Here is a 27,990-nt window from a genome sequence, read left to right on the forward strand (position 1 = left end):
AAGGTTCTTCACCCAGAGGGTGGTGGAGCTCTGGAACAGGGTCCCCAGGGAGGTGTCACAGCCCCAAGTCTGACAGTGTTCAAGAAGAGACTGGACAACACCCTCAGACACATGGTGTGAACTGTGGGGCTGTCATATGCAGGGACAGGAATGATCCTTGGGTGTCCCTTCCAACTTAGGACATTCCGTGATTCTGTGATTCTACGTGGCATGTCCAGCCTGGGACCTGTAGCCAAACTGACTGCACGTAACTTCTGCTCTGAGTTTCCTCCCTCAGACCTGTGGCCACCCAAATGGAGCCGGGCACCTGGCAGTGAGTCCTCGTGCCACAGTCCTGTTTCTTCGTGGGCTCTGGCTGAAGGATCTCTGCACTGTGTCATCCCTGCACAGTGTGGCTATTCCCAGTGATTTTGCAACCACAGTGACGATCTGCATAGCAGAAATCACTTGGCTTGCGCTCAATTTATTCACTAATCAAGTCAGATAATTCTGCTGTGCTTGGAAAATATATTCAGGAGACAAAAAAAATCTACCACATGGCAACGGGGGTCAGTTTTCTCCAAGGCAGGCAAGTTGGGGTTTTTCACAAACAAACAATAGGAGTTGGTATAAGTGGGGAAAATTTATTAAAAAACAGGTTGTGATTCTGCTATGTTGAAGTCTTCCTTTCACTACTTTTAAATCATCTGCATTTCCAGAGGAAGAGGGGAGTTTGAATGCCAAAGATCTCCAAGATCTATATTAGAGTGCTTTTTAAAAGTACAAGAAATTCAGATACTTTCTCTGTACTTTGGAAAATGTACTTCTCTGAATACAGTCCTGGACTTGACTGATCACTCACAGCCAAAACCAATGCTGTGTCTTCACACTCAGTAGTTTTGTCAGCAGCTGTCTCCTTTGTGAGACCTCTTGGTCCTAGGAATCTAAATCATGTTGATTAAGCTGTATGTCCACCTAGGAAAAAAAAGCCTTTCCACATAGAAGAATATCTCCACTTTTTCATAGTTATTGATTTTCAATAACTGGGGGGAAGGGGAGGACACAAACAAACAAAACCACAAACAAAACCAACCAACAAACACACACACACACACAAACAAACAAAAACAACAACAAAAAACTCTTTTAGGCATTATCTTCCATTTCTTTATCAGTAAAAAAAACAAGATGTGAATGACGATTCTTCATGTGTTTTATTTAGGTGCTTGGGTGCATATATTCTGCCCATATGGTACAGAGTTTTAATGGTGAGATAATGTGAAAGATATGTTGTCTCCCACTCTTTGACATAATTAACCGATGTAGGAATACACACTGATAGCTATATTGCCATCCAGCCTATGCTCTCAATAGCTCTCTGCAGAACTACAATAAAACATATTAGACTGGAAAAAATATTTTTGTTAGTTTGTTGTGACATATAAAATAATGCAACAGCCAATAAAATGACAAATATTGTGAATTTCATCCTTTCCCTCCTCAACCCAAGTACTCTGACCCTATCAGTCTCTGATAAGTAAGCCAAATTCCCATTTGAGAAATGTTTGTTCTTGGTAGCGGTGCAGAATCCCAAAGTGCACTGTTTGGTTTTCAAATCCTAGGCATAAATTTTAGAATCAAATATTTTAGAACTGTTGCGGAGTATCCTTTTACTTGCAACTTAATCTGATTTTGATAGCTGCTCTTCAAGAAAAAATAAAGACACTTGGGGGAATAGAACCGTATCTTAAGTATTAATGTGATACCTATGTTTCTGTACTAAAACAAAGTTTTAGCTATGCTTTATATATAGTTTAGACTTGACTAAGTAGCAGTTTCCTGTAATGAATGACAAAGCTACTAAAAGCTCAGCTCTTGTTGTACTCCAAGGGTTGCTAACAAGAAAATATGTGGTCATATGTCCGAAATGTCAAGTTGTATGAATTCAGGTTAGGTGTCCTCATGAGCTAATATCTCCATGTACTTTTTGCAGTATCGCTAGGATAAAAACCTTCTCATTGACAGAGTAAAAAACAATTTTAACTACTTCAATTAGATAAGGAAAATCATCAAATTGATATGAATCATCATTTTTCTTTAAGAAGACATCTCTCTTCCTTTTCATAAGTACTCATCTTTGAAGCATAAATACTTTCCAGAATAATTAGATGAAAAGCCATAAGAGGACTTCAGCATCTCCAAGGTAATAAAACTTCAAGGAAAAGCCAGCCAAAGGCTGAGAGGAGTGAGGACACTGACAGGAACAGTTAAGAATTTTCCGTAGTGCTACACACGCTTTCTTTCCTTATGGTAAGTGGCTGTTTTATCCTGGCTTCTCTCTCACTCAATCTTTCCAGCTCACCCTTAGTTCTCATTACACTGTTTTTCTTCACTGCTGACATTTTCACCTCTTTATTTAAATGTCTTCTCTCTCCTTCTGATTTATATGCAGCTTTATTCTTCACAAACCTACTTATGCCATGCACAAAAGACACCCTAAAAATAAGAGCTCGTCTTTATTAATGTCTCTTCTTCACAGACCTCACACTCTGTCCATCTTGTCTATCCAGACTGGGGCCTCTTTGAGACTTTGGGCTAACTGGTGCAGTCTTCTTCGGGGAGACATTTGTCAGTTGTTCTTCAGGCGTTCCCATCCTAAATGCAATTGGTACCTACTTCAGTGAACAGGTTTGGACCTGAACTGAATTAATATCTTGGCTTCCATGGAAGAGACACCAGTCAAGGCCTCCCAGCACACTGCACTTGGAGGGACCTAGCACAGGTCCATTTGTTTTCCCAGGGTGTCACCAGGATCTTCATCCATGCACATGCTTCCTACATCCTTTGTCATTTGCCTCATCAATCATGTGGCTGTATTTTCAAATATTTAAATACTTCTTTTTCTTTCCCCTGTGGTACACATCTTGTGGGTGAATGCCGACCCCAGTGACATAAATGCTTTGCCACTCATTTCAGTGAGGCCAGGATTTCACACAGTATTTTCAATGCATTATGGTCTTCACTGCTGTAAAGAAACCAAAGTCAGGTCAAAGCTTTTTATCTGTGTTTTTTACTCAAAGTAAGGAATGTTTGGAAACAAGCTCTAATTAGAAAGCAAAGAGGGGTAACAGCTGCATATGATAAGTTTGTGTTTCATTAAGCGATAAAACTGTCAGAAAGCTTAGAATTATAAGTCATAAACCTAAGAGCAGCCTAATCACTTCCAAATCTATTTTAGCTTTCATCTCATTATTTTCAACATTCACAATGTATTGCTAGAGGAGGTATTATAACTAAGCAGTGTTACAAGTGCAGAACACATCCTTGTGTTCTCACTCAGAAATCAGATAGTTTACACACATTTAAATCCATTCAGCATATTTGAGAGAAAGAAACCAAATATGGAGAGTTGCATTGTTTTTTATTTTCTTCATAGATCAACTTTAGTTTTTTGGATCAAAAACTTGATGTTAATTTTCAGTCATTTAATCAAATGCCCAAAAGCTTATTCCTTAAAAAAAGCCTGAAAACAAAAATTGGCTGAATTATTCAAAGCTGCAGCTATTTTCCCAAATTATGAATCTGGCAGACTGAATATGTGGTTTCTCCTTAGTAACATATGCTTCTTCTCTTTTGCTTTATCTTCTCAGTTGTCACAGACTGACCATGGGTTATTTTAGATGCTTCCTGTCCCTGACAGAGAACTGGGCAAGAATTGGGCAATAGTATCTTCAGTTCTGGCTTTAGTTTTTTAATTTTATAAAGCATTGGTAGTAAACAAATTAGTCTGCTTTCTACAACCAACACAGAGGGAAAGGATTTTTTGGTTTGTCTATTCCCTAAGGTAAGTGCCTGAACAGGACTTACAAACCACTGGCTGTGCCCATTGAAACCTACCCAGAGTCACCCACAGTGTTTGGCCAGGCAGATGAATACTGCCCAGCATGGCTAAGCTGGAATCAAGCATCATGAAAAGGGAAAAGCCCAACCCAAAATAGCTAGCGGAATAAGAAACTACGCTGAAAACTGTCTCAGATCAGAATATCAAAACGAGTAACCATTACTGTGACCCTGACTTCAGTGACTGGGCACAGGACAAAAAAAAACGGGAGGGAAAGAGGTCTGGAAGAGAAACACTTTAAATATTCCATTAGAACTTTCCTTTGTTTTCTTAACCACTACTGGTGCTCTTACCCTGTACAGATACTCTCAATATTTGTGCATAATAAGGCTGAGACCACTCAATAAGGTCAATACCATTGTTCATCAGACAGAATACACAAATTGATTTTGTTTAACCATTTAAGGCTCTGATGTGCAGTCCCTGTCAAATCTCACTGTGGCACTGCCCGCCTGATTGCTACTGCATCAGACTCTTATTTCACAGCTCCACAAACTAACTCACAGGGCAGCAAGATAACTCAAGACACTTGTTTCTGCTCCTCAGGGAGCACAATCACCACTCTCTGGCTACAGAGGTGGTAGCTTCTGAAGTCAGTGTACCTTGAATTATGAGCATCAGGGACCCCTGTATCATGCTTTTCCGCACACTCATGTCCTCACGTACTCATGTTTTAGCACACGACATCCCAAAGAAAATCTGCAGCTAAAACCCACCCCTCTGACATACTGCAGCAAGAAGATGAACCACACAGCAGTATCAGCAAGTTTATCTTCTGTCTCCATGTGTGTGAGATCGTTAGTGCTGCAAATGTAGTTGCTGCCTCCACATTATTCTTTTTGTTATGATGCAGTAGGAATCTGGCTTGGAAGATGAGGCCTCTTATGGTGCCCAGTGAAAGGAAGCAGTGCAAGTTTCTGCACAGTGCGCCATCAGCATGCCCAAAGCCTGCGTTCAGAGAATAACTGTGTGTTCTGTGTGACCATTTGTTACCTGAACTGCGCTAAGACCAGTGCCAGGACAGGACTGTGGCTTTTGGCAGGGGATGTGTGTGCCCCAGAGTTTAATCAGTGAAAGCCACATTACTGTCAGTGCGGTCCTTTGCCATTTGAGAATGTCAGCAGTTTTGCACACACAGTAGTCTACAGTTCCCCCTTCTTTACATGCATCAACTTTTATCTGGTACCAAGGGAGCTGAAAGGATGTGTGATGTGGCTTTCGTTGTGGCAGCTTGAGATAGTAGTGTTTGAAGAAACCTGGACACTACATCCTGATAGGTAATGATGGTTTAAAGATAACCAAAATCAACAATCACGTGCCATTTATTCATTTAAATTGAAAAGGTTAATTAAATACTCATGACTAGTATTTTTAATTACGGCAGTGATTAAGAGTGATTAAAGTAACATTTAGGTTTCTCCATTTATTGATGTTGTTACTCTTTTAATTATTGCTTGCCTTAATTTTCTCTGTGGCTGCCGAGAGGTTTGGTATTTTATCAAAATAAAGGTGTTGTGAGACTGCATTAATAGAATGCAGTTTCTTGCTTTTTACAAAGAAATGTGCATAAGAATGAATGATGTGAAACTCCACTGTTTATACACTGAATCCAATCTGTGCCTTTGGAAGCAGCTAATATCTCTAAGTTTCTTTTCTGCTTTTCATTAAAATAAGAGCTTTTTGGCTCATCTCTCTGTGGTTTCATCTTTGTCATGACAAGGATGTGAGTCTTGACACCACTTATAAATCTGATAACTTTTTGTGAAATTGGTGGCTGGTTTTCAATGCATGTTTCATATCTGATTTCAACAGCTTTGAAGTAACCTGTGCCATGTTGAATTTAATTACAGCTAAATTTAACGTACTTGAAATCTGCTAGATATTGATTACATATATACTAGTAGTCAATTCAAAAAGAGCTTCACCAGATAGTTGTGGAGTTATAAACATATTGGGATGGAGGTGTCTGAACCATCTGCTAGATCTTTAATGAGATGAGGATAAAATTTGGAAACTAGTAAATCATAATTAAATGTATAACAGACATATTAATATGACTTGCTGTAATTTGTCTGATGATGGTGAACTGACCTATTCAAACTTTGAAAGAGTCCTCTGAGTTTATCTTTTTTCTCTTTGGTAAGTATCCAAGAAAATTATCTTGAAAATCTGATGGCTTTGTTTGTTTTAATTATGTTTTCTAAATGTTTCTTCCTGATGGCAGATTGAGTTGCCCAAAAGGAAGGTTACTTTCACAGCTTGCTAGATGGCAGGCAGTTCTGTAGTCAGAAGATAAAACAAAGACTTTGACTGGGAGCTGTGGAGGTAATCCATGTTCCAAACATATCGCCGCACTTTCAGGAAACAACAGTTGTTGACAATAGATAATGCCACCCTTTGTACTGAGAACTAGAAGTTTGTTTAAAAGAAAAAAGAAAAAATTCCCACATTGAACATACAGTGCATTAGATGTACAGCCAAAACAAGTACAAAACATCCGCCACTACTGCACAGAACAAGAGCAGAATGAATATAAGAACTAAAGCTAACTAGTATCTGCATCTCCGCATGACGTGTGAAGACAAATTGTCAGCCCCTCTATTGGATAAAGAGCCGTCAGCCATACGTCAGCACCATACACTCTACATCAGCGCCATACATCATGTTAGCATCATGTATATCTTTGCATGGCCCGATCAACCTTAGGGGCTATGTGACAGGCAACAAGCAAGTCAGACATACTCCTTGATAAATATTGCTTTCCTGAAAGACCTCAGTAAAAACAGAAACAGCTGCAAATGTCTAACAGAGAAGTCAGCTCAGCGGAGTACCTGGAGCTTTCCTGCTATTGGTTCAGTTCTGAGAATCAGCCCAGCAGTGGTTTCAGCAATGAGTGACACCAGTGGTCACCTTGTTCAGACAACACTCACCCTTTCCCGGACCTTTGCCTACCCACAGCTGCAGAGCCATCTTTCCACTGTGTGCTTTCACAGGTGCTAATAAAATGCTGAATTATGGGGCATTTTGCAGCCCCGCTGTAAGACTCCTGCCACACTCCCTGGCCCCCGCTGCCCATCACCTCGAGGGGCGGATGGGCAGGCACTCTCAGGACATGGGGATTTCAGTGCTCACGAATGTGGTGGGAATAAAGACTGCTCTCCTCAGGTTGGACAGAAAATCAGTCAAGGTTGCTGCTCAGCTCACTGCTCCTGTACATCCCTGGGGACAGGCCAAGGCAAGCCTGGGACTTTGTATAAGCTCGGCTCAGCAGGGCCATGGCAGTGCAGGGCCAGGCTGAGGGGAGCTGGAGATCGGCTCTGCCACAGCGTCCCTGGGACAGAGGCTGATCATCCCAGGGCTGATGTGGGTGCTGTGGGTAGAGGAGTCCCAAGGGGTGGACAGAGGCAGTCGGGTCTGGTAGTGCCCCAAGGCCCTAGCAGTAACGTTCTTCCACCTGCTACATCACTCATTAAAGACAAAAAGATACTGCAAATAAAGTCATTACAGGAGATCATGCACACCACAAAGCCCAGTCATGCAGAATCACATAATGTTTGGGGCTGGAAGGGACCTCTGGAGATCATCCAGTCCAACCCACCTGCTAAAGCAGGTTCACCAGAGCAGATCACACAGGGATGTCTCCAGAGAAGGAGATTCCACCACCTCTCTGGGCAGCCTGTTCCAGGGCTCTGGCACCCTCAAAGTAAAGAACTTTCTCCTCATATTCAGATGGAACCTCCCATGCTTCAGTCTGTGCCTATTGCCCCTCATTCTATTGTTGCGCACCACTGAAAGGAGTCTGGTCCCATCCTCTTGACACCCACCCTTGAGACATTTATAAACATTGATGAGATCCCCTCTAAGCCTTCTCTTCTCCGGAATGAACAAACAGACCCAGGTCTCTCAGTCTCTCCTCATAAGAGAGATGCTCCAGGCCCCTCATCTTCTTCGTAGCCCTCTGCCAGACTCCCTCCAGTAATTCCTTGTCCTTCTTAAACTGAGGAGCCCAGAACTGGACACAGAACTCCAGATGCGGCCTCACCAGGGCAGAGTAGAGGAGGAGGATCACCTCCCTCAACCTGCTGGTCACACTTTTCCTAATGTACCCCAGGATACCATTGGCCTTCTTGGGCAAAAGGGCAATATGTGAACTGGAGTTAACCTGCTGGGTTACAACTTCCAGACTCTATCACTCATTGTTTCCCATCAGTAACTAAGAGGCAATCACTGTTCACATCAACTGAGTGAGTGAAATCTCTGCCTCCGAGAGATTAAACACTAGTTATTATAGTTATTGGGCTGTGGGGTGTGAAGTCTTCCGTGAAATGGGCAGAATGCCATCTTTGCTGCTATTTACCTTACAAAAGTAGAAGGGACTAATTTGTGTTTGCAACATCCTCTGAGAGCCCCAGCTGAAAAGTCTTAACAGCTGTATATTATTCTTTCCGTTTTTATATTGTTTCCCTTTTTTTCTCCCAAGTTTTCCCAGTTTTTGTCTGTGTTCCAGGCCAGAGCCAATTCTCACTGGCATCTCTTAAGATCAGTGAGAACTGGATGAAGTCCCCACACACCACAAGGCAGGTTGTATTGTACCACGGCCAACTACCAACCCAGCTCTGAGGTGCGCATTTGCCTCTTTATCTGTGTGGTCTTCATGAGACACGGTTTGCTCTGCTCAGCACAGTGAGACGGCTGCTGGTCAGTAATCAGGGCCAGTACACGCTATTTATTTATGCCTTTGCAACATCCCAAAGTTTACAGTATTTGGTACATATTAGTGCAATAACCAAAGAAGCAGAGAAACTGTGCAGATGGTCACTTCTAAATTGTTGGCAAAAAAAGACCTGGAGGCTATTTAGAGGATAATGGGAATACGCCAAGCTAACCACAGGCTTCTTCAGAAACACAGCAGGTCCTTCTGTTAGCAGAAGTCTGCTGAAATCCATAGCAAAAGTTCTGTTTGTTTTGATAGATGTTAAATAGACACTGTGTTAGAGAAGTGTAATTACTTCCATTACAATCAGGATTTATACTTTTTTCAACAGACCATTCAGTGAAAGAGTGAGATCATGAAACATGCTGTGAGATGATTTCGTTGATTCGATCAGGAAAAAAAAAAAAAGAAAAATAATCTAGAAAAAAAAGAGACATTTTCTTTTTCCCATAATGTAAGATTGATTATAAAAGTGTTTATCTGTTTATTACTTTAATTGCTTGAAAATGAATTTAGTTAAATAAATATTCAGTGATGGACAATTGAAGCATTTGGTTTTGAGAAATGTCACAGTGAAATATTGGAATGTTTAAAGCTTTTTTTTCCCTGATTTTTCTTTCAGCAGACATCTCATTTACTATCAGTTTGAAATTAATTTTTTCTGTGAGTACACATGTAAATTGTTGCCTCATCCCAGGCACGACAAACAAGGTGAACAGTACTTTCCCATCACGCTAAGAGCAGGGTGAAGTCTAACACAAACTGTGCTACCTAAGAGCTAGCTTCCTACTAAAGATGAGTAAACATGTCATCTGTACAAAGCAGAATATTGCTCTCATAAAGCTGTGGCGGTTTTAGCAAACCTGTAAAGCTGGGGGGTACTCTCTAAAGGTGGCACGCTAAAGCAGCAGCATCTAGTTCTAACGCGCAGCACAGTATTTATTAAAACACTCTTTGCCCATCTCCTGGACCAATGTGAAGGGAAATTATATTTTTTAATCCAGGTAATATATTTTTCAGTTGTGTATAAACTTCAGGCATGTCTCTTCTTCCGCATGCTTTTCCAAAAGAAACAATCCAGCTATATTAACCAGCATAGATCAACGGCCCACCCATGTCTCCCTAGGACACAAAACAGAAGTAACTATCAATGTGTATTTGCTGGTTTCCAGCAGCACATGCAGTGCCACCCACGGTGCATAAGCATGTTTGGAAATGTTGCTTCTAACTTGTTCCAATCTACGAAATGGCTCAGTTGGCTTATGTCACTTCATGGAAGTTCGGTGAGGTATCAGGATAGACTGCTTTTAAAGCCTGAGGGTGCCTTTGGGTAAATGTTATAGACCAGCACAGTATTACCATAGTTCTATTTCAAAATGTATTTTTTAATTGTTAGTATAAACTGATTCTCATTTCTTTAACAACTGGCCCTTCTGGACTTGCCACAGAAGACATCAAAAGCAAGATCCAAACAGCACTTCCGAGTGTAGAGTTAATTCTGTACTATTCAGATATTGGTATGTGGAAAGTATCAGATGATTCAGACTCTGCAAGTTCTTTGTCTCCTATAACTACAGGTGGTGCCTAAGGAGAGCACCTTAGCTAAAGAAATGCACCTGAAGTTAACTGAGATAATTCCAGACCTAAATTCCCATACTCTCGATATTGTTGTGTACATTGACCTGAACTACTCAAAGTTTAAACACTTCCTTTTCATAGCAATCAAGTCTCATAAAAATGTGGTTAAAATTACTGTGAATCTAAGCAGCATAATTAAGTGCCTAGTGCTGCTTTATTCACAGTAAAAAAGGGAACCATTGCTACAGCACATACCCTCCTCTATGTAACTTTGCTTCTTACCTGGTATGCATCTCTCTTTGAAAATCTGCTTTTCCCTCCAGCACACAAGATGTTGCTGGTTATTTTTGTGTATTTTCTGTATTCTCTCTCGCAGATTTTTCTATCAACAATTTTAAGAGTTGTTTCTTGAAGATATTTTGACAGCTTTTCTGAAGATGTGACTCCCCAGCCAGCCACCTTGCACATTGTGCCCGGTTTAATATCTCTGTAAGACTCAGGCAGAGGCAAAAGTTGCACATATTCATCCAGCCTCGCAATACCGTTCAGCTGGAAAGAAATGAAGGAAAAAAATGCTTTCTGAGGCTGAAAGGAAGGAAAATAATAATAATTTAGTTTTAATTGGCATTCAGTCTCCTTCTACCAATACTTTCCCTATAAAACACCTTTCAATAGTTAGGAACTGATCCTGAGCTTAACTGCCCCTTTGCAAATCCAAAAGAGGTGTCTGTATAGTAATTTTCTACCTGTGGCAGCAGCAGTAAGTTCAAGCCCAGCTTCCCATTGATTACAGTAGGAAATTAAAACCCTTCACAGGAGTTAGGCTGTTGGATCTATGTCCTGTTCAAGAACCTAATTTTCCACTGAATTTCTGTGTTGAAATCAGACTCTGATGCTTGACTGACAATCAGAAAACTCACAGGACGGTGCAATGTACCCAGTAACAAAGATGAAAATAAAAGCTATAATCAGTTAGACATGACAGCAGTGACATGACTGGGGGAAAATGGCGTCTTGAACTCTTCAGACTGCCAAGTTTTTGCTTTGAGATATTCAAGAGGGTTTAAGTGATCCAAACTTCTCCTTTTTTGTTGGCCTTTACCTGACGGATTCATCCCTCAGCAGAGACAAATTTAAGCCTATCAATGAAAAAACAGCAAGACACAAACACTTATCGTCAATGCACATGCTTGCCAAGGGTTCACATCTTCTGTTTTACACAGAATCATCGTGCCATGATTCATTTCACAGGTGGTTATACGTGTTGCTGAATGGTTGTCAGTTAAGTGATTCTGGCTTTATACCTTTTAAAAAAAGCACTCCAAAAAATAACAAGATTAACTGAGAAATCCTTACAGTTTATGATCGCCAGAAATAATGGTGGGAATTTCCAAAGATGGAAAGTTTATCCCAAGTTACTTACTACTCATTATAGCAGAACTGAAGAGATGGGAGGTGAGCCCTGGTGCTAATGCTACCCCTATTCCTGTGCCAAGTCAGACAAAGGATTTTACAGTACCCATGTGTTTCTGGAACAGAGTTGTAACTTTCAGCTCTAGAAATACTACTTCCTAGCGATCCATTCTGGTATTATGTCCACAAATAAGGTGGTGCTCCTGATAAGCTGCCGGTAGACACAGGAGGAGCCAGTGAGTTGAACTTGTGTGCCTTTGCAATGAAGCAGATGGAGAATACTCATTAACATTTGGGGGAAGGAGCTTCTCACACTTGGGCAATGTTAAGTCACTAGTGCCATAGATGTCTGTAAATGCTCTAGGTAGTTCCAGAAACAGACATTGCTAGTTTCCTCCCTGTGCCATTGTCATATCAAACTGGTGATACCATCTAAACAGTAGAAATCAGGCTCGAGTCATCACTTCTTTTTCTGTGTAATTCCACCATTTTTTTCAGGAGCATAGTAATATTCACAATATACTGTACCTAGACAATTATTTTAAATATACAGATTGATATTTTGCATAAAAACATTTCATCATTATCACAGGCACATCATTAAAGCATAGCCTAAATAAAGATCCATCCAAGATTTCTTAGGCATTGTATTGAAGTTGTGTTTCTAAGGGTACAGGCAAGACAATGTACAAGTCTTATCTTTGTCAGGGACTTTGGATCAGTACTGAAGCTGCTGGTATCAGCAAGGCAGTCTTCCAGAACCATTTGACAATCTACAGGCTTCCTGCATGGAGATTGCCCTTCCCCTGTTCAAAACACCCCTGGCTGCCTCCATGTCAACCTCGCTGCTGGATTAACCAAGTTTGCAGTGCAGAGACACTGTGAGGTATGAGCCAGGCTGAATAGGAGCTGGTATGCAAGAAATTCTTACAGCCCTGACTCACTTTGGCATCCAGGATGACGACATTGGTGAGGACATCTTCCCGTGCTTCATTCTGCTGTGTCCCAAGCCTTTTTCACCATGTGACCGCTCTGTGCTCCTACAGTTGAACTCATCTGTGTCCTGTATTACCCATATTTTATGTAGTTACCCCAAATAATTAACAGTAAGTTTCATCCCTATTTTTGCTTAGTCCACCAAAAGGCAACCCTCTCAGATACAGCTGTGATCTAGATTCCATTGCAAACATCACTTCAGCACTGCCTTTGAAAAATTACTAAAGAATGTATTTTGGGCTTTTGGAGAGGTTGCTGCAGTGAGTGGGTTAAAGGCAGTTTTAGAGCAGAGAATGGACTTGAAATGTAATCCCTGCTCATAGAGTCCATGATCCTGTAACCTTATCTAGATTAGTACAACAAAAAGCAGGGTGTTTTGTGATATTGTTAAACTATCTAAACAATGCACTCTTTGATATCAAAGAATGGGCAAAATTATCATCAGCAAAATTTCTTTTATAATAATACAACAGTAATTAACACAATACCTTGAGGAGCATTATATCATTTTCCTTGGAAGGCCTGCCAAACTGAGGATTAGGAAAGTAATGCATAACCTTAAATATCTGCGGTTCTTTTTCAGCTATGGATGCTTGATGGGCTCCAAGAACAACTCTAACTTCTGATTCATTTAATCTGTAATTTAAAGAAAGTGCAGGGAGAGAAGGTCACTACTGGAACTGAGCAACATCTTTTAAGATAATCAAAAGACATGTAACATAATACTCACAATTTCATTTTAAAACAACACAACTAAAACATAGGAAAGGATATTGTTCATTTTAATGTTTTGACATGAGCTTGTATTTTCCTCTACAAAGCAACATTTATTTACTGTAAATCTAGTTTGGTGAAATAATGGTGTGAGAGCTGACACTCAGGGATTTCCAGAGTTTGGAATTAATTTCATGAAAAAGCTTACCGCTTTTTAAGGAGAGCCCCTTGCACAAGGACTGCTGGTGCTCATTCCTTTCATTGATTTTTTAATGGTCTCCTTCAGATTTATGACCTGATCCTGCAAAGGACTGAAACATACCTGAAAAATAGAATGTAGGTGGTCTTGCTGACATAAACGGGATGTAAATACACATATTAATACTCAATACTCATTCTGAGCACCATGCACACAAGTAAGTGCTCTGCTAAAGTGGACATCTTTAATTCATAGAAGTCTTGTCCTTAACTTCACTAAATACAGGATTCAGCCCATCAACAAAGAAGGACGGGTGTTGGCTAACTCAAGAAACCCCTGCAGTGAGTGTTAAAAAGGGAGACTGCCAAAACCCAAACAGAGTTATGTGTCCAGTTCCTGACTAATAAAAAATAAGAGTTAAGCAACTCATAAATCTCCATCTCCCCCAGGCTCTCTGAATATTATCAGAAATGTATTTACTAGAGTTCATCTTTTTTCGCTTTGCCCTGTTAAACTTAATGCAGCCCAAAAAGGGCTGCTACATTGCCAGAAGACATACCGCTGCTTTCCTGTGCTTTATCTTTAGAACACAATCTCGCTACACACAGGACTACTTATTCAAGCCACAACAAAGATTTTATCACTCCAAACAAACCAACAAAAGAATTATTTTCTTCATTCCAGCTGCATGTCTCACCGAAAGATACAATTCATTGATTTGTATGTGAATGCTTGCTTGTGAAAAGAGCTGCAAAGGCAGCGCTGGAACCTAAAAATTTACCTTTTTATCTACAAGGCACACCTACATAGTGAGAACAATATAAGACTCACAAAATTCTGTTCTTGGGGTTCTTTCATGTATCATCCTCAACAGAGATGCAAGCACTGGACTTGCGGAAAGCCCAGGCAATCAACCACTGTGCCAAAAGAGAAGCTTCTGGGGGGAGCGGGAAATAAGAAAAAACACTTGCCACCTCATCCAAGTCTGACAGGTTGTTTGCAGGCCACATAGAAATTAATGTTGCTGGATTCATGCTATTTTGTCAAAAAGTATTTCAGAAGTGATTATCACGTAATGTTATTAGTTAGGAGAGCTTACAGGCACTGCAATTGCGCCTGCTAAGAATAGCCTAGACATAGCATAGGGATGGGTGAGTTTTGTGTGGGCATCACCATACAGCTCAGGAGGAGACCAGATAGACATCGTTTTACTTTGCCCCAGTGACAAAGACTCAAAATCAGCCCCAACCAACATGCATATTAGACAACCAAACCAGTGACCAGAGCTGTCCTCTCCACAGGACAAGACACAACCAGTGCCCTCTTCACTGAATACCTCCCAAATCTGAATTTTGATAACCACAACTCTGGGTCACTGTATGAAGAGTGAGAGACTCCAGCTCCCATTAAAAAAAAAAAAATCCTGTAACTCCAAAGAGGAAGGGTTGGCTCTTCCTTTGCGAATGTGCAAAACGGCACATACTGGGTGTGAATATTTCTACCCTTACCAAAAAGGCAACCAAAACTGATCCAGTTGAAGAAGTGCGGAAGTCAAATTCACTCACAAAGAAGGAGCTGTGTCCCCTATTTCAGACTAAGTGATAGAAGAATGCTGAATGAGGTGCCCACACTGTGTTTGAGGAGGTCAGGTTTGCACTGTTTTATTGTAATTGGTTTGCTTTCAGTTACTCAAAACACAGAAATAAAATGGAGAACTAAGATACAATTTAGAGAATATTTTAGCAAAAACATGGGCATTTTACTTCCTAACATGAACAGCAGATGTCCTCCTTACCCTGAGACAGCTGTTCAACAGCTGTGTCAGCCTTGGTGTCTCCCACCTGTGGAAGGGGTCCTTGTGCTCACATATGACTCTTCAAAAGGAAAATGCTCCTTGTCATAGTCATGACTGACATTCAGATTTTTTTAGCCCTGGCCACTTAAAATAATGTTTCCATCTAATACGACTTCATCTCTCAGTGTATTTTGAGGCTTAGTCCCAGCCACTGAGGTAAGATTTGTTTAAAGCACTTTTGAAAATATCCCTGTCTCTAAGACATTGCTGTTTTGAATTCATAAATAATTAAAATTTATCAGCACAGTCTGTACCTTGAAACACTGGCAGGATCTGACCAATGAAGGTAATTGTACACAATGCAGATCAGTAGATTACAAAACAAAACAGAATTAAAAGCTCTTAAATCAGTTTAGTGAGAATCATAGAATCACAGAATGTTAGGGATTGGAAGGGACCTCAAAAGATCATCTAGTCCAAACCCCCCACCGAAGCAGGAACATCTAGATGAGGTTACACAGGAATGTGTCCACATGGGTTTTGAATGCCTGCAGAGCAGGAGACTCCACAACCTCCCTGGGCAGCCTGTTCCAGTGTTCTGTTACCCTCACGGAGAAGAAGTTTCTTCTCATATTTAAGTGGAACCTCTTGTGTTCCGGTTTGTAGCCATTACCCCTTGTCTTACCATTGATTGTCACCGAGAAGAGCCTGGCTCCATCCTCGTGACACTCACCCTTTATATATTTGTAAACATTAATGAGGTCACCCCTCAGTCTCCTCTTCTCCAAACTAAAGAGACCCAGCTCCCTCAGCCTTTCCTCATAAGGGAGATGCTCCACTCCCTTAATCATCTTTGCTGCCCTGCGCTGGACTCTCTCCAGCAGTTCCCTGTCCTTCTTGAACTGAGGGGCCCAGAACTGGACACAATATTCCAGGTGTGGTCTCACCAGGGCAGAGTAGAGGGGAAGGAGGACCTCTCTCGACCTGCTAACCACCCCCCTTCTAATACACCCCAGGATGCCATTGGCCTTCCTGGCCACAAGGGCACAGTGCTGGCTCATGGTCATCCTGCTGTCCACCAGGATCCCCGGGTCCCTTTCCCCTACACTGCACTCTAATAGGTCATTCCCCAATTTATAATGGAAGCTGAGGTTGTTCTTGCCCAGATGCAGGACTCTACACTTTCCCTTATTGTGTTTCATTAAATTTTTCCCCGCACAACTCTCCAGCCTGTCCAGGTCTCGCTGGATGGCAGCACAGCCTTCTGGCGTGTCAGCCACTCCTGTGACACCACCTTGGTGTCATCAGCAAACTTGCTGATAGTACACTCTATTCCCTCATCCAAGTTGTTGATGAATATATTGAATCATATCAGTCCCAGTACTGACCCTTGAGGCACTCCACTAGATACAGGCCTCCAACTGGACTCTGTGCCATTGACCATGACTCTCTGGCTCCTTTCCTTCAGCCAGTTCGCAGTCTACCTCACTATCCGATCATCCAGAACACACTCCCTCAGTTTAGCTATAAGGATGCTGTGGGAGACTGCGTCAAATGTTTTACTCAAGTCAAGGTAGACCACATCCACCACTCTGCCATCATTCAGTCCTCAGGCATCTCTCCCATTTCCCAAGACTTGGCAAAGATGATGGAGAGTGGTCCAGCAATGACCTCAGCCAGCTCCCTCAGCACCCGCAGGTGCATCCCATCAGGACCCATGGATTTATGGATGTCCAGATTGCTTAACTGGCCCCTAACCCAGTCCTCATCAACCAAGGCAAACTCGTCCATTGTCCTGACTTCCTCTGGGGCCTCAGGGGTACGGGGCTCCTCAGGACAGCTGTCAGCAGTGTACACAGTGACAAAGAAGGCATTCAGTAACTCTGCCTTCTCTGTGTCATCTGTCACCAGGGCACCCACCTCCTTCATCAGTGGGCCTACATTGCCTCTGGTGTTACTTTTATCTGCCATGTATTTGAAAAAGCTCTTTCTGTTGTCCTTGATCCCTCTCGCCAGGTTGAATTCTAAGGAAGCCTTAGCTTTCCTAGTTGCCTCCCTACACCCTCTGACAACAGCATTATGTTCTTCCCAAGTGGCCAGCCCCTCCTTCCATGATCTGTAAACTCTCCTCTTCCACTTGAGCTTACCGAGCAGTTCCCTGTTTAACCACGTGGGTCTCCTGGCTCCCTTCCTTGACTTCCTATGTGCCAGGATGCTCTGATCTTGAGCCTGGTAGAAGCAGTCCCTGAACACTAACCAACTATCTTGGGCCCCTTTACCTTCAAGCAGCCTTGCTCATGGGATTTCCCCTAGCAATTGCTTGAAAAGGCCAAAGTTTGTCCTGCTGAAGCCCAGGGTTGCAATTCTGCTTGCTATTCTGTTCCTGCCACAGGAGATCCTGAACTCCACCATCTCATGGTTGCTGCAGCTAAGGCAGCCCTCGACCTTTACTGCTTCAACCAGACCCTCCTTGTTAGTGAGGATGAGATCCAGCAGTGCTCCATTCCTAGTCGGCTCCTCCACCATTTGCATCAGGAGGTTATTATCAGTGCACTGGAGGAACCTCCTGGACCGTGGCTGGCTGGCCCAGTAGTCCTTGCAGCAAACATCAGGGAAGTTAAAATCCTCCATGACAACCAGGGCCTGTGATCGTGAGGCTGCTCTCAGCTGCCTGTAGAAGGCTCCATCAACTTCCTCACCTGATCTGGTGGCTTGTAATAGACACTCACAACAGCAGCACCCTTGCCAGCCTGCCCCTTGATTCTCACCCATAGACTCTCAACTCGCTCCTCATCGGTGCCTGGACAGTACTCAGTACATTGTAGTTGCTCTCTCACATAAAGAGCAACTCCACCACCACACCTGGCTGGCCTGTCTTTCCTGAAAAGGACATAGCCATCCATGATCACATTCCAGTCATGTGAGCTGTCCCACCATGTCTCTGTAATTGCCACCGGGTCATAATCTCCTGCCCAAACACAGGTTTCTAACCCCTCCTGCTTGTTTCCCATGCTGCGGGCATTCGTGTACAGGCATTTCAGAGAGTGAGCTGAGCACACCGATTTCAGCCTAGGGGGGTGGGAGGCCTCCCAGTCTTCATCAATTCTAGAGTGCTGCCCCACTGGTGCAAGCCCAGCTACAGCCCCATCTCCCTTCGAGTCCAGATTAAAGCTCTCCAAACGAGCCCTTCTAATTCCTGTCCCAGCATCCTTTTGCCCCTGTGAGATAAACCTTCCCCACCTATCACTGTCCGGACTGGTGTCTTGTAAAACCAGCCATTAACAAAGAATCCAAAGCCCTGCCTGTAGCACCAGTCTTGTAGCCAACTGCAACTTTTAACAATTCTTTAGAAATCAATAATAACTTTCCATAACTTAAAAGGCTTGCACACCATGCCTCACCTCAGTTAAGAGTTAGAATTGCCCTACTATAAGATACTTACTCACAATGCGCTGCTGTCAAAACCCATTGCTTTTCCACAAGAGCTCCTCCACACACAGTTAAATTATTTGTCTGGGTTGCAGCCATAGAAGGCCAGAAACGAGGACAATAATGTCCATGCAATCATCTGAAATGCAACAGAAGTGCAATTATGTTATGTGTTATCTAGAGGAAGTGTGAATTTGGATATTTTTATCCTTAGATGAGTACTCACATCTTGAGGATAGGATAACAGCAGCCAGAGCAGGAGAGCAAACAGGTGGCTTGTCATAGCTGCTGCTATTTACTGACAAGAACATTGTAAATTACAATACAGCCCTTTCTATTTAAATGTCCCCTACAGGAAATGGTGGTTGAAATGTTTTCTGAATAGCTCCTTCTCTTGAAGTTTCCCTTTACATCATTAATACTGTGTTACCTTAACTGCAGCTTGGTTTCTTTAGGTTCTTTCTTCAGGTGTCTTTAATATCTGCCTGTTTCTTGAATTCACAACATGTGTCAATATTAATTGGTCCAAGTCTTACAGGAAATTCATCAGCCCTTCACCACAGGCATTATATCAGAAAAAAAGCACATAAGGAAATTCCTGAGTATTACGGAGGATGAATGTATAATAAAATGCGTTTCAGATAAGTTAATGCTCTTTCAAGTTTAAAGAAAAAAAAAATGGAAATGTGTGAGAAGAATGAAACCAGCCATCTTCAAGCAGGTGAACAAATGGGACAACAAATACAAGAGCCACCTGTAAAAGCTTCACAGAACACTGGTGAGAGGGAAAACTCAGGGCATGTAGAGTACAAAAGTCACTCCCAAACTGTGGACCAAGATATACCAGCAGCCAGCAAATATCCTGCAGAATTGTACTGCCCAGCTAACATTTTCAGTTGAAAGACTGAAAAAGATTAATATATGAATTTTATCAGAGCCACTGAGAATTGGCAGGCATCTGTTGTCTGATAAGCTTAGGAATGCCTGACACAAAACACAAGCTACACAGCTGGAGGGCAGAGCAATCAATATGTTCTTAGTAATAATTTTTCAGGGTGCAGAATTCAAATTAAGAAAACCCTAAAGTGTGCAAGTGTCAAATGCAAACAAAATATGCAATCAGTGGTCACAAGAAAAAGGTAAAAAGACCTAGTGGTGGGAGAGGCATTTCTGTATTGCAAACCTCTGTGTCTACACCCATGTTTTGCACATGTTGCTGGTAAACCATTACAAAAAACCCAGCATGTCCCCATGTGAAGAACTTAAAAAAACTGCTATTTTCTGAATTATCTTTAGAAAGAATCAGAAATTTTTCATGTCCAGTATAGTTAGCTTTTATTTTTATTCAAGAGCTAGAAAACAGTAGCTCTCCAGATTGTTGAATGAGATTACAGCACTGAAATGCTTATTTCTATGGCAGAATCTTACTAGTTATAACCTAGTTTGAAAACATTTACATGATGAAACACAGTGTAACACATTTCATATTTCAAAAGACTCTTCCCAAGCTCTCTTAAAGAAAATACGTGATGCTTTGAATTCATCAGCTCCGGCACTGCCTGGGCAGGAGTGTATGGAGCTGAGAGTGATCCCCTGGCCCACAGGAACTGTTCTCAAAGGAAAAGCCTGGAAACAGCACTTGGGTAGACTCATCGTTCTTTTACTCAGGCAGTGGCTTCTGCTGGGAGACTGGCTCTGCCTCATGGGCACTGCAGAGAAAATGATGGAGCGTTCTGCTTACATGTGTCAGTGACCAGCTGCTTACACAGCAGACAGCTAATAAAAGAATTTGACAATGCACTCAAATTGAGAAGGAAAATTTTTTTTAGGGTTCCCTTTACATTCTTAAGTCAAATAAAATCTAAACTTGACCATAAATTAACTTACTGCCACAACAAAAGGAGCCCAGCCAACTTGTTGCACATCCTAAAATTTGATGTCAGTTTTTCAGCCTCATCTGTGTAAGTTATAAGCTGAAGACTTGGACAAAAGCATTTGGGTAGAAAACTAGAGGCTGATTTGTGTATATCAAATTGATCTTTAATACCTGTGCAATCAACCTAAGGACTATGTGATAGCCGGAGCTGTTGCTCAGAAGGACCTTGCAAAGAAAGCAATCAGTTGTTATCAAACAGTATTTTAGACTGCACATTCCTAATTCTAATTATCAATCTAAAAGGGATCTCTGAGGATTAGAGGGGATTTTTTAGAAGGCATGGGTATGCTAATACCTATGGAGTTACAGAAAGATATCTTTAGAAGTAAGCAGGATTTAGAAGTAAATAGGACTGCATTTAGAAATTGAAAAACAAATATAAACAGGCTATGGAAGATTTAGCTTTAGATGGTAGGCATAGATTTATCTTAGTTGCCTGGAAAATATCTAGGAACATTTGCTCATGTTTTATTCTGTGTCTCCCAAAAAGGTTTTCCTTGAAAATAGATCAGGCAAACATAAAATGACACATATCAAACCTCTTTTCACTAGACATGGCACCTCATACAGGAATATTCAAGGATGAATCATTGTAGCACTAGGAGTTTAAGCAAGTCTCAGTGTACAGGATTTTGGCTTGCAAGTGCTCATCCTGATCATGTCTGTTCATAGTTCAGAGAGGAAACAGCTTCAATATGGCAAGACTGCCAATTAAAATGTTATAAAATCAGACTTTGGCAACTATTTATAAGTGAAAAATGAAGGAACAGTACCTGTGATACCTGGTGATACTGTGTTCAGGAGAACACTGGATAAAAAGAACCCCAGTGCTACAAACTGCTGATAATTACAGAGGATATACAGGTAGCGAGGAGAAAAATGAAAGAATATTCAGAGCTGGGTGTAGTTTTGCAGTGCATGGAGCTGTCACCATGCCACATAGGTGACCGTGCCTCTGATGAGCCACAGCAATTCCAAATAGCTCTGCTATCTCCAAAAATAGCTCCACATCTGCTTTATTCAGAGAAATCACCAACAACTACCCTCAGTCCCAAAAGGGAGGGCAATGGCAAATGTCAGCCAGCTGTCTGTCCAAGGTCTTCTACAGGTAAAACTCTCATCAGGCTAGGCCAACTGAGCTCAAAGACGTGAGACAGCCAGAACACAGAAGCTTTCTGCAGGCTGACTGCAGTAGGGCTCAAGTCTTCAAGAAACTTTCCCAGTTGTGTGGCAGTTACACTTCTGTGAATGTACCTAGTTAGTTAATAGAATATTTGATATTGCAAATTATTTAATATTGATGGAAGTTATTTCTATTATTTAGGCATACATTTGGAAGTGAGGAACTGTGCCTTTACAAGGCCCTAATAAGATTTATTCAGTTTTCAGGACTCAATTCAGCTGCCTAAAACTAGGCATTCAGTGAAATTTGAGATACGCTGGGTTTCCCAGACAGGGCTGGCAAACCTGAGATAACATCTACAGACGACTCACGGCATTCTGCACCAGGAGGCAGACCTCAGACACCTTAAGACACTTTAAATGGCACTATACCCTTAACTCTAGGCCACTAAACAATACTCAGTGCTATATGGATGCTCAGCCAGTGCAGATTTCAGATGCTGAAAGGAGCAAACATCAGTTGCCTTCATCCTGAGGGGCTCCTGAACAGCACAGATAACTGTCTAATGGGGAATGGGCTGGGATTCATCTCTGACCTGGCAGCCACCTGGGATGTCCAGAATGAAACTATAATGTCTTCATGTGGACAACTGAATCAAGTCTAAATTTATGTGAGCTGAGTCCCGCTGTGTGACTGCACACGTAGTGGCTTGCAAGGAAGGTTTCAGCCCACTACTCTCATATTAGCTCTCTTGCAAATGCTACAGAGAGAATACGAAGCAGGGGCAGATCCTGTCTTCACACCACAATAGGTGATGAAATTTCTCACTAACACCTCTGCTGCAAGCTACATTGTCAGGGAGGTTTTTTTGCCTTTGTCAAATATCCTTAAGAGGAAATACAGAACCCACATCCTTTTCACTTAGATATATATATTAAACAGTGAATAAGGGTGAACACCAGACACAAATCATGGGAGCTTTCCTCACTTTGTCCACCTCTGCTGCTGTCATTCTCTTGGTAATTCGTGGAGGTAAGTGCCCAGTTCGATTTTCTTGAAGGTAAACGCTGTCATACAGAGCTTCAGTTAAGCCTATATGTATTAATGTCACAACTATTTGTGTTCTTATTATCAGCTCATTTCCACTGTCTGCATGTGTTTGATCTTCTGTACAAACAAAATAATTTCTGAATGGGTAGTATGAATTAAAGCTGCACAGAAGACAGGCTATTTGGAAGAATACTGAGGACTTAATGATTATCTGACCTTTCTCTCTAGAGGCATACACATATATTAATCTCTTTATTTCCTGTTTTTCTGAAAAACAGATTCGTGTAATGCAATTTATCATATAGCCCAGTTTTCAGGTGTCTGTGTAAGTCACATATTGTACAACATTTATCACATAGGAGATCTGAGGTTGTTACTTATAATGAAAGCTAAGAAATTAACCATAGCAGCAAACTTCAGGAGAATAAATCTGTGCAAGAGCCACAATACTTTGGTGTTTTTGTCAAATCTCACTCCACAATGGGTCCCATTGAAACCTACAGAAGTAGTACTGCTGGGCGACTTTAAAAGTCAACCCTGAAGAACAGCATTATGTATGTGTATGTTTACTTTGCAACTACATTAACTATTTTTTCTAGAGAATCTGAGTGTTTTATAGTACTTGTTAGCCCAGCTTTGTGTATTGTGCCTTATTTTTATTTTTTAGGTTTGTGTGTGGATATCATTGGAGGAAATGAAGTAGCACCACACTCAAGGCCATTTATGGCCCTAATCAGCGGAAAAAATGGAAAACCTATTTGTGGAGGAGTTTTGATCAAGGAAAACTGGGTGTTAACAGCTGCCCACTGTAGAGTGTAAGTTCTTATTCTGATTCAGAGATTGTCCTTAGTGAGTATCCGGTGTGTTTGTCCAAGAAGGAAAGTCAATATCCCTGGTGGTTTTGTGCATTTAGCATGACCATGATACTGTTCTGATTGCTGTGTTTTATTTCTATTGACAAATGTAATTCAGCGAGTAAAAAATAATATAACAAGGTATATCGATCTTCACTCTTTTTGAAGAGATATTTTACAAGTTCCTAGCTGCATGCAAGCACGGAATAGCAACACTGAAGTAGTGAATTTGGAGGAAAGGTTTATCCCTGTTTTCTCAGACAACTGTACTGGCCAGGCTAAACAGCTTCTCAGAAAACAGAAATAAATTCTTGTCATTTTATTCTGTAAAGATATGCAGTTCACCACAGAAAAAGACAGCATGCAGTTATACAGGGGGAAAAACCCTCCAGACAGATGACAGGAGACACTGAGAGATCTCTGCTCTGCTGGATATGTTGGCTTGTCAGCCAGCCTTTCTTCTTCCCGTCTGACTCAACAGGCAAAGGGCGATTTGGCCCCGCAGAGTCCCTCAGCAAGGCAAGATGTGAGGTTTAAATGACACATTCCACCGCCTGCCTTTTGGGGAGGACTGGGGCTGCTGTGGAGCCAGACCTCACACAAGCTCTGACAGCGGCCTGCCCGGGACCAGTGATTCACTGGACTCTGCAGTCATCAGAGAAGCATATCCATCTCTCCCGCCCCTTCTGTCCAAACAGGGAGATGTATGGAACCTACTACAAAGGGAGCATAGGGCCCAAAAGCTCTCATATTAATGTAAGGTAAAGAGTGTTTCCAAGTAAGATCGCATTTAAGAGAAAATACAATAAATAATTAACCTAATGATACTCAGACACAGTCAGACCGCTCTTAACAGCTGGAGGAAAGGAGCAACCACTTGCTCAGGGCTGTGTTTGCTGCAGCAAGACATAAATGAGGACCAACCTACACATCCGCTCAAAGAATATTCTCCCATTCAGCTGGGACGTACGTTGTTCTCCCACAAACAGCTGTAACCATGGTCTGACACAAAGGTCTCCTGGGACTGCCTGACCAATGACTGCCAGACTCCTGGTTTCTCTATCAGCGAGCCCAGAGGCACAACTCTGTCACCACTTCAGTATCGAGTAAGCACATGAAGTCACAGAAGGAGTTACAGAAAGGGAATGAGCTATGTCTCACATAGACTTGGAAAACACTGTTGAAATGGTGTTAGGACAAAGCAATAGTACAATTCAGTGTGGTCATGATCATCTCTGAACTAACAGCACTGTGAGCTATTCCCCCAAATTTTCAGCACTAATTGCAGAAGGCAGAGTTGATGAGACCACTAGCAAAAGCAAAGCCACCCTTCATTCAGTTCCCAAAGGGAAACAACAGGGGTAGGTTCAGAGTCAAGTACCTGAACCATGTCTATGCTTCTGGGAAGCTGAAAATAGGATAGCCTGAATTCTCATTCACTGAACCAATTTTTTTTTAACTACGTGCAAAAACAGGGTAATCCTTCATATTTTTTAAAATTACTGTTGCTTTTCAGGCACAAGAGACGAGACATAGCAGCTGGACCTTACAGCACCACATTTAACAGCAAAGAATTATGGAGTTACAGCAAGTGAATCCCTTTAACCATGCTTTTTCTTCTCAGGAAACGAGGCAAAGTTACTCTTGGAGTTCATTCACTGTCAACAAGAGAGAGAGAAAAACAGGACCTTCAGATTGCAAAACAAATTCACCACCCATCCTACTATTCCAGTTGTAAGGAAAACGACATTATGCTGGTGCAGGTATAGACTTACACATCACTTACAGAATATGCATCTCTTATGATGTACCAGCTTCCTCCTTCTTGTGAGGGAAATGAGCCATAGGAGTTTCTGGTGTGATATAGTCTGGTCTGCAGACTGGGGAATTGGTGATGCACTGGGATATAAGGCAATCAACAGTTGCTATAACGTGTGCCAATGCTAGAAGCAGAAAAATTCTGGAGCTTGACCAAGATATTTCAGTTTCTAGCTTTTCAGTGAAAGAACAAAGATTGTCCACAGAAAGAAGTGTATTTCACACATAGAAATAATTTGTTTAAAAACCCTAATGTCCTGTCTGAAAAACAATTCTAATTGAAAATTTCCAACTTCTCTGATTCTCAATTTTGCCAGCTTCAGTGATTAGTGTTAGTTTGTCCTACCAGTGTCTGAGAGCCAGAGAAGTAAAATAAGGTGTTTTTTTTAGAGCTAGTATTTCAGCAGAAGTGGGTATTCATGAGACAAAGAATACTCACCTTCCTCATTCTTACATGGATTACATAAATCCTGTCACAAAGAACCGAGGCATCTCCAAAAGGGGTTTCAGTAATTCCACGCTACCATAACAAAAAAGGTGCAATGGTTAACACACATGTCCCAGAATAACTGTTTTCCGTATCTTCTACAGCTTCAGAAAAGAGCAAAGCTTAATAAAGCTGTGCAAGTCATTCCCCTGCCTACCTCAGATGACGATCCCAAGCCAGGAACAATCTGCACAGTAACAGGATGGGGACAAACTCACAATCGTGTGAGAAAGTTTTCTGATACCCTGAGGGAGGTTAACATCACTGTCATCAGCAGGCACATCTGCAACGACGACAAACATTATAAAAACAACCCTGTTATAACAGACAACATGATATGCGCAGGGGCTAAGGAGGGAGGAAAGGACTCATGTTCTGTAAGTACATTTACTGTCTGTATCCACACAGATTATATTAAAAATAAAGTACTAGCTTTTACATAATCATAATTTCTGCTTCACTTCAGTTCAATTAAGAATTTTATTAAAAATGAGTGAATTTACCAAGGTTTCTTTTTCTAAGCCCTAAAATCAAAACTTCTGATTGATAAATTCACCTTCACAGATTTCTGGATATTGTGGTTTTATGCAAGAATGGCAGATGGCTATTCTCTTCTTCAATAAAATACACTTAAGAAAAAAATCCCCACAAAATATTTTATGAGACCATACTGAAGCAGCTAACTGCCATGGCACAACTTCTCTGATGTCAAAAGGCTTTCAAACAGGTTTCGTTGACAAAAACCATTTTGACTGGGCCACAAGTCAAACACACAACTGTGTAACAACTACCACGTTTTCAAATATTTAAATATTTAATTGACAAAATTATAAAAAAGGTACCAATTTCTAGAAACTTTGTGCTTTTCAAGAGGAAAGTTTCCAGCTTTTTCTTTTCATATGCAAAAAGACTAGCTATTCCTTAGCACTGACCTAGATTCATTCGCCATTACCCCCACTTAAAAGCTCACATTGAAGTCTTTTGCTAATAAAAATCTTATCTTCCAAGAAGGAAAAAAAAAAAAAGATAAATCCACAACAGCACTATCTACATTTTTATTTCTTCCATACAACTGGTGCAAATTTTATTTTAAAGAAGTATTTTTTAGCTTTTGAAAATTTGAATTACAAATTTTTTTTTCCCTTTTTACAGGGGGATTCTGGCGGACCTTTGAGATGCAATAATGTGATAAGAGGCATCACTTCTTTTGGGAAGCCAAACAGATGTGGTGCTCGTGATGGCCCTGGGGTCTACACCCGACTCACAAAACAATATCTCCAGTGGATTAGGAAAACCATAGGGGGAGCCGAATAGATTGGTTTTCCACCAAGTGATTTCCTGCTTTGTGCTTGTGTAAGAATATCTAGTACTGAAATACACATTTAAAAATAGCTTCATTATGCTGGTGAAGAGCTATTCGCACAGATGTATTCCCATGCTGAATTTTAGCATCTTGATTTCCTTATAAATGAAAGTACAGAAGCCTGTTCCCAGGACAGATGTGCTCTTACCAGAGCCAGAACACCGTGCTCTGCTACAACAGCACTTGTAGCTTATACTCTCAGCCATGTGGTCATTTGACAGGTATTTGTTGCTCAGGCTTCCAGCATTCTTGCATTGCACGTTTGGTCTGAGCTCTAGATGGAAGAGTATTTCTGACCAAGAATCCAATCCTGCTGTTTGTGTCCTCGCAGCATGCTGCAGTCTTCTCTATCTGGACTTCTGCAAATAACCCCAAAAGCTATTGAGATGCCAGGTAGAATTCCAGACACCTGAACAACTTGGTAGTTTCTCTGCAGCAGAGCTCCTGATTTCACAGGTGCAGGGGACTGCTAAGCTTCAGAAAAGTTTCAGCAACTGCATTTGATTGTGGGACATAAGTGTGTGTTTCCTACCTATCTTTTATCTGAAACCTCTAGATTTCATCCCGCTGTGTACTTTGCATTCAATAAAAAAATGACAATAAAAATCTGCTGCTTGCAGCTGTTGATTTATGTGGAAAGC

General features: G+C 41.5%; 1 protein-coding gene and 1 long non-coding RNA gene across 3 annotated transcripts; one reads left to right on the plus strand and one right to left on the minus strand.

Annotated features, from left to right (window-relative positions):
* Nucleotides 1–1,174: 1,174 nt before the first annotated feature.
* On the minus strand, nt 1,175–26,082 carry LOC102095497 (uncharacterized). 2 transcript variants are annotated; one of them, XR_010468794.1, is made up of 5 exons: nt 25,939–26,082; nt 18,732–18,857; nt 13,504–13,617; nt 13,070–13,217; nt 1,175–3,004 (listed from the first exon to the last, which is right to left on the minus strand). It is a non-coding gene; the product is annotated as an uncharacterized LOC102095497 (long non-coding RNA). The 2 variants fall into 2 exon arrangements; XR_010468793.1 differs by lacking the exon at nt 18,732–18,857.
* GZMA (granzyme A) lies at nt 22,677–27,967 on the plus strand. The gene is made up of 5 exons (XM_005500888.3): nt 22,677–22,809; nt 23,495–23,642; nt 25,306–25,444; nt 26,091–26,363; nt 27,139–27,967. Exons 1-5 carry the CDS (start codon nt 22,749–22,751, stop codon nt 27,298–27,300), a joined length of 783 nt encoding a protein of 260 aa, XP_005500945.2. The 5' UTR covers nt 22,677–22,748; the 3' UTR covers nt 27,301–27,967.
* The last annotated feature ends 23 nt before the right edge of the window (nt 27,968–27,990 follow it).

The sequence above is a fragment of the Columba livia genome, chromosome Z (assembly GCF_036013475.1).
Source record: "Columba livia isolate bColLiv1 breed racing homer chromosome Z, bColLiv1.pat.W.v2, whole genome shotgun sequence".
NCBI lineage: Eukaryota > Metazoa > Chordata > Aves > Columbiformes > Columbidae > Columba > Columba livia.